Raw genomic sequence first — 7,489 nt, forward strand, 5'->3', positions numbered from 1 at the left:
TGCAATTTGTGCTCTTTCTCTCTCCTCAATCTCTCATTCTACTCTATTAATCTCTTTCCTTCATAACCACCATCATAATTCCACCACCATGATGACATTAGTTTTAGCAACCACCACCACAACATCAATGTTTGCCGCCGTCGCATTCAAGTCACCAATCTTTCACCATCACCGACGCACTTCTAATTGGAGGAATTTGAGGGATGCAGATTGATACCTCAAAGTAGACGTACATACAAAATCTCAATTGGATTTGGTACCTTGTTTAAAAAAAATTGTTTTGGGATTCTAAAGTTAGGGTTCATAACTTTTCCCAAAAAATTGATCGAAATGTTCATATTTTGTTATACTGAGGAAACATGATTGTGCTTGAGATTTAAATTTGAGATGTGTTCTATTTTTATTCTTTTTTAAAAAAATTTGTTAAACGATTCAAGTTGTGGAATTGGACTTCCATAATTTTACCAAACAACATAGAAAAAAAAATCATGAATTTAAAATTCTATGGTGTTCCAACAGTATATTTGGAATTGAATACTAGTATTTCGATTCCCGGATTTGAAATGAAGAATTTGAAATGAAATGTTGATTCCCAAACACTTCCTGAAGTTGTTTGGTTAACAAATTCCATTTTCCACAAAATGGGGAAAGTTAATTACCTAGGGGGATCTAGGTAAGTGGAACTTCCCATGATAATTTCCACTTCCCTTAGTTAACCAAATACTTTTTAGAATTTCCTAAGAAGTTCAATTTCATGGGAAATTAAGGGCTTGTTCATATTTACTGAACTGAACTGAACTGAATTGATTGAAGCTGAACTGAACTGAACTGGACTGATTGGAACTGAACTGAATTGAGCTGAAATGAATATTTTATGTGAGAGGGAAATTAAGAGCTGAACTGAACTGAACTGAACTGATTGGAACTGAACTGAAATTAAGTAAATGTGAACAGGCCCTAACTTTCCAAGGAATTTGCAATTCCTACATTCAACCAAACGAGCCCTTTAGTATCCTTTCATGAAATTGGATACTAAAAAAGTGGGTAAAACAAACTATTTTCCATGAATTAGGACAAGCTGCCAGAAGTGTGGAACCATAATGACATAAAGATTATTAAGAGAAAGTATTATATATGTAAGTCGAGCCTAATGGTGAGAAGGAAATAAGTTATTAGACTTTTAAAATTTAGACATTACTTAAAGATTTTGAAAATTTCATACTGCCAACTCAGAATAGTAGATATATGTAATATGTAGTTTTTAAGTGGGTGGAGACTCACCGGTAAAACAGACTCACCTAATATCTTGCGTATTTTGAGTTTTTTTTTTACCCTAAACCGGGGCAAGCTGGTGGAGCCATATTTATTGACTTTATGCAAGTACACCAACTGTGTATGTGTATCACTTTCATCTTTTGATTAGCAACTTGACAACGTAGTTACACATTTCACCAAACATCATATCACACATAAATTCATTACTTTCCCTTATTAATTATTTCTTGGCCCCTAATTTATTACAGTACTTTCTTTTAACAATAATCTGTCGCAATTTCTTGTTGTTGGGGCTGACTAGGAAGTTAGGAAAAGAAAATTCCAATGTTCTACATTTCCAATTTCTTCCTTCAAAATTTCAGAATTTCAGAATTTTCTTAGTTGATTTTTTAAGAATCACTGCAATTTCTGAAATTTCCAGTCAAAAGTGAAAAATATACGGTAGAAGTTCGTGGCTTATACGAAATACGGAGTATGAATAATTATTAACAGCTTTGTTACGTACTAAGATGTTAGTAAGATAATGACGGGTTACAATTTTTTAACTCGTCCAACACAGCCTAAGCCAAAATATGAAGAATATTCTCAGGCAAAGTGTATTGTTATAGGCTAATGCCAAAGTGCAGTATAACAAGGCCAAGCTTCCATTCATCCTGACGTTCTATGTGACTTATGTGGGTAGCATTGTCTATTCTACAAGGACATGTCTCGTATCCAGCACGTACTTAGACCCACCTTAAACGCGTCGTGTGCACATCTCAAAGTTTCTATTGGTAATTTTGTGCTATTAGAACTAACTTGTTGAGGTTTCTTGTTCGAATATATTCTTAATTCTATAACAAAATAAATGTATTGGTGGTAAGGTTGTGTGAAAGTGTAGGGGAAAAAGTGAAAAATAATACTATATCCGGTTCGTATCATATGTAACTTTGGAATTTTTTATATGTCACAAATATTACAACAAAGTTGCATATAATACTAACCGGAGATAATACAAACAATTAAATATTTGGTAAATACACTAATACATACATCATTAATCATGAATAATAATCTACAAAATTTACAACAAACAAGGCTGCAGCACCGTCATCAAACTGCATACATAGCTGCAAAGTCCTAGATAATGCGAAGTGTGATACTATGTAATTCATCTGTTCAAATCATTTTCTTCCTGTAGAAGGGAAGAGGAAGGACGTTCCAGATCTACTGCAGAGCCAAAGGATTTTTGCACTGATGAAGACGCACCAATGCTGGTACTCACACAAATGCTAGTACATAAATCCACTAAACCTTCCTCATTAGTACTCAAAGGAGGCGGATTTTCGACAGGTATAGCTCCTTCAAGCATCTGCACTGCTTTCCCCATCACCGGCCTATGAGATGGTTGCTGTTGGATGCACCAAAAGCTTACTAGAAGAGCTCTCCTAGCTTGCTCCATATCGAACTCTTCACCTAGCCTCTTATCGACTATGTTCATTATATTACCCTTCTCGAGCTCTTCATAGGCCCAACTGGAAAATTTTGTCATGTTTGTGTCCACTGAAACTTCAAAGTTTCTCCTACCACTGACAATCTCTAATAAAACCATCCCAAAGCTGTAGACATCAGATTTCGATGTAATTGGCAGATTAGCAAGCCATTCTGGCCCCAAATATCCTCTTGTCCCTCTGAAGGTTGTAAGCTTGTGAGTTTGTTGTTCTTTCTGGTTGATGAGCTTTGCAAGTCCAAAGTCGGAAACTTTGGCATTGAGATTATCATCTAAGAGAATGTTCTCCGGCTTTATGTCACAATGAACTATACAATCACGGCATTCTTCATGAAGGTAAGTAATCCCTCTTGCAGTGCCAACTGCAATGTTGAACCTTTGCTCCCAATTCAAGTTAAAGGATTGATTTTCCCCTACAAAAAGGAACTTATCTAGTGAACCATTTTTCATGAACTCGTAGACTAGCAGCCTGTGACGGCCTTCAGAGCAAAAACCAATCAGCCTCACCAGATTCAAGTGGTGCTACTGATAGTCGCGACTTCCATCCTAAACTGCTTCTCTCCCTGCTCGATACCCTCAAGTTGCTTCACCGCAACAGCCATGTTGTTGTAAAGACTTCCTTTGTAAACAGCTCCGAATCCCCCAGCCCCAAGTTTCTCCTTGAACCCTTTGGTTACCCTTTTAAGATCCTTGTATGAAAGTTGCACAGGAGTCCCAGATGCATACTCGAGGAGTGCATAATGAGGAGAAAACCCACCAAACTTGGGATTATTCCTAAAATAAGTCCACCAAATGACACCACCTAATATGAATAACCCAACCAATGTACCTAAAGAAGCAAGAACAACAATTATCCAAGAATGCAGCTTCCAACTAGTAGAATTGCCTGATCCCTCTAGTGTCATAGGCGGGTTTGGCTCAATTGGTCCATAAACCTTCACGAATGAACTTCCAGGGATCGTAGAGACTGATATCCGCTAACAAAACCTGATGTTTTGATATAACAGTATCCTGTACCATCAGCCAAGACAGAAGAGGCAACACAAACACTGCCTGAAAGACAATTCAACCTACAGGCTGTAGTACCTAAAATAAATTGTTCAGCAGATGATTCCGGTGGATAGGTCAAGAATCGAGTATGATTCATAGGTAACACGGTCTCAGTCCCGGGACAATCTTTGATCTCAACCTTCCTCTTACAGCCTTTCCTACTATCAGTAGGATCAACGAAAAGGAAATTCTTTGACGGACAAGAACAAGTAGGATCACCAGTCACATTGTAAGTGCAAATTCCAATATTCCCACAGTACCCAAAAACCTCACATTGATCATTAATTCCAGTCCATTTAACAGTAGTAATTCCATTGCTAACACTATAAGTTCTTACATTTCCATCACTATCCAACTTAAAGAATCTAAATTCATTACCATCATCAAAATCACTACTGTAAGCCATGTTGATTGGACTAGACAAATTAGGATCATAAAGAGACAAAATCCCATTTTGCTTAATTGATAAACTAGGGTTTGTCAAATTGGAAATAACAGAATTATTCGATTTCACCCCATAATTCCAATATAAAATGCTGTTATTCCACTTCAATGTTAAATTCCCACTTCTATCAAGACTAAAAGAGCACAACCCAGAAGTTAAAACATCAGAAACAGTGAAATTTTGAGAAGGAACAAGAGTGTCCTTAAGGTGTTCGAAAGAATGCCACACTGAAACAGAACCATTTTTAAGGACGAAATTACCAGAATCTTCAAGGGTAGCATGAGTAATTCCTAGATGGGTAGTGTTTGATTGCCATAAAACTTCGCCGGAGCCGTTGACTAGCCGGAGATTTCCATCGGGAAGGAAATTAAAAGAGGAATTTCCGTCGGTTTTTCCGGCGGGTTCCCAGATTGAAACGGATCCTCCATATGCAATGCAGAGAGAGAAAGTGATCGGAGTAATCGGAAGAAAGAGGAGAGAGAAAGTATTTCTGGGTGATGACCATTTTTGGTTTTTTTTTTGAAGCATAAAGTGAAGAGCCTGGAAGGATATCAGCTGCAAAAACAGAGGATGATGATAATAATGGAGTGAAAAACAGAGGATAAAAAAATCAGAAATTTTCTAATATTCATTTTTATGTTTTCGAAAAGTTGGTTCCTCAATCACAAGAAGTATCAATTCAGCATTTAATCTTGCATTAATGAGCCCAGCTGTTTTTTGATGTATAGAGAGCTACTCGTACAAGGAAGATAGTAACAGTAATGTAGACGGGATTTAATTTGAGGTCTCGACAGCGACATTTGCCAAAATATATCCTGTTGTTGAATTTGAAGGGAAAAAGGGTGGTAGTACTCGAGGCAAAGGGAAAACAAGCCATAAAAAAGGACTAAAATGTTTTGTTTGTTTTCTCAGATATTCTGTTTATTTTGTTGACAATTATAGCGGGAAATGGAAATCAGAGTAAGAAGAAGGTGATGGAATTTTAGAAGTGAGACTTTTCAAGACCGTGGGGAACCTTCTTTTGACTATTCTAAATTTCTAAATATCCTTGTGTTCCTTTCTTTAATTTTTTTAATAGTAGTACAATAATTTCAAAATGTTGCATAGACCCGATTATATGTTAATTTAAGTGTGCAATGTTTTTCGTGTGTTCTAATATAATCCAATACATAATATTTTAAGGGTTAATAGCTCTATATGCATGATTAAATTTTAATATGAAGTTTGATTAAACGAGAGTATTATACCTTGTTTTTAGGAAAGGTAATTGAGTTAATTACTACTGACTGTGTTAGATATTATAGAATAAATGTTGTCATTCTTTAATTTTTATTAATTATTTCTCGATCATCTCAAATACATTTTCTATATAATAAAGAACCAAAGAAGGCATAATTTGCTAAAGAAAATCAAACTCTTATTCCAAAATTGATCATGTACAAACTACTTCTTAGAACAAAATTGCTTAGGAAAAAAACACAAATTAAAGCAAAAAATCGAACAAAAAAGAAAGTTAAGCTAAAAAGATAGTCTCTGATCCTAATTCTTGATATAGGTCTAAGATAAAGTCTACTCCTAATTATGGTTTTTGCCTGAGATCAACGCCTTAACATTAACCGGGCTAACTTCCAAAGTGTTAGCCGAGTCGAAAGCCTTGCTAGCTAAGTAACAATTTGCTGCTTCAGTAAGATGAATTCCATCATAGTACAAATACTCATTTCTGTTTAGACATGTTTTACCAGCCTTCTTACAAGTATCTCCTAGGTTTGTATCACAACACGCGCAATTACAATTCTTAAATCCTGTCGCGGCTGCTGTTGCATTGTTAGTTATGACATCTGAGAGAAGCTGGAACGAGTTGAGGACTGAAAATTCAGCATCAAGAAAGTTTTGTTGCTGATGCTTAAGCGCGATTTGTAGTTGGTCGTAAAACATTTCTGAGGCATCGTTTAGGAATTTTACGCATTCTTTTCTCTCTTGTACAATGCCCGGACCACATCCTAATGGATATGTTGAGATCAATAGGAATTTTCGAGCTCCCAATTTGTATAAGTCCTGCAATATAAATTATATAGAACAAATTAAATAATTTCATAATTCACATACAACCATATGATAAATTGTAATAAATTAAACTTGTACCTTTAACGAACAAGCCCTAAGTTTATATATTATTACATGCGCGCATGTATGTATATATACGCGCATATAATAATATATACGAAGCATATATATGTGTATTATCTAGGATCGATGCTTACTGTGATGTATTCAACGTATTGCTTGACGAGATTGGCAGCAAAAACTTCGGGAGTTATAAATAAGTATTGCTTCAATATGTAATACGACGAGTAATCGTTGTTTCCTGCTCCAATCACAAACAAATACTGAGGAAGTATGACTTGTCCACTGCATCCTAGCATATCCTTTAACCTTGGCAGAATATCGTTCTTAAATCTGTTTATTTGTTGGTCCATATGTTGAACTCCCTATATTATTAGATGACAATGTATATAATAAGATGAGTGTATCGATCACAATTTAATACAATTAATAATAACAATTAGTCAAAGATATGTCATGATCATCGAACTAAATTAGTTGACATCTGTATGGTGAGACAAATCAAACTAAATGAATAAAAATGGGTTATCATATTGAAGTATTGAAACTTACTAATATACGGTAGATTTTCGAGTTATTCAGTTATAGAAGGATATATATTTTGTGAATATTTGTAATTATCTTTTGAGATTTCTTAACACTTACTATTAAGAGTCCACCGGTAATAGCGAAAATGCCAGTGCCAGAGGAGCCAAAGTTGATACCATCAAGAAGAGGGGTACCCTTGTGGAAAAAATCTGGGTAAGTAGGAGGAGATTGAAGTTTAAGGTTATCGGCGACACAATCAACAATGGTCTTGCCGTTGCTAAACCTGCCCGTAGGACCATATGGGAAATCAACACCATAGGGCATGTAATTGCTCTTTAGGTGAATTGTAGGAATGTTATTGTTGTTCCCATTGTCAACGACGTCGTCTCCAAATGCAAATATCCCCTTTAAACCAGTGCTGTTATCACAAGCTGATGAGCACCTTACTACGAGCAAAAAAATAGAGAGAATGATGCACAAACCCGAACTTTTAGCCATGGTACGTACGTATTTTTTTCGCTTTTCGAGTGCTCTTAAGGGGATACTAGAGAAATGAAGAACGGGGAGACGATGTATGT

The 7,489-nt window shown here is 35.8% G+C and overlaps 1 protein-coding gene and 1 pseudogene across 1 annotated transcript; both read right to left on the reverse strand.

The window, feature by feature from the left end:
- Positions 1 to 2,159: 2,159 nt before the first annotated feature.
- Positions 2,160 to 4,890, reverse strand: LOC145585892 (G-type lectin S-receptor-like serine/threonine-protein kinase At1g34300 pseudogene; annotated as a pseudogene).
- A 944-nt stretch (positions 4,891 to 5,834) lies between these two features.
- Positions 5,835 to 7,409, reverse strand: LOC145584533 (GDSL esterase/lipase At5g45670-like). Its single transcript, XM_081641357.1, has 3 exons — positions 7,029 to 7,409; positions 6,521 to 6,748; positions 5,835 to 6,314 (listed from the first exon to the last, which is right to left on the reverse strand). The coding sequence occupies exons 1-3, from the start codon at positions 7,407 to 7,409 to the stop codon at positions 5,835 to 5,837; spliced, it is 1,089 nt and encodes a 362-aa protein (XP_081497483.1).
- Between the last annotated feature and the right edge of the window lie 80 nt (positions 7,410 to 7,489).

The sequence above is a fragment of the Chenopodium album genome, chromosome 16, assembly GCF_948465745.1.
Source record: "Chenopodium album chromosome 16, dcCheAlbu1.1, whole genome shotgun sequence".
Taxonomy (NCBI): Eukaryota; Viridiplantae; Streptophyta; class Magnoliopsida; order Caryophyllales; family Amaranthaceae; genus Chenopodium; species Chenopodium album.

Coding starts and splice junctions, on each gene's coding strand:
- LOC145584533 (XM_081641357.1), bottom strand. CDS start 7,409: ATGGCTAAAAGTTCGGGTTTGTGCATCATTCTCTCTATTTTTTTGCTC. Junction 6,749..7,028: donor TTACCGGTGGACTCTTAATA/GTAAGTGTTAAG, acceptor CTAATAATATAG/GGAGTTCAACATATGGACCA. Junction 6,315..6,520: donor AATACGTTGAATACATCACA/GTAAGCATCGAT, acceptor TTTATATTGCAG/GACTTATACAAATTGGGAGC.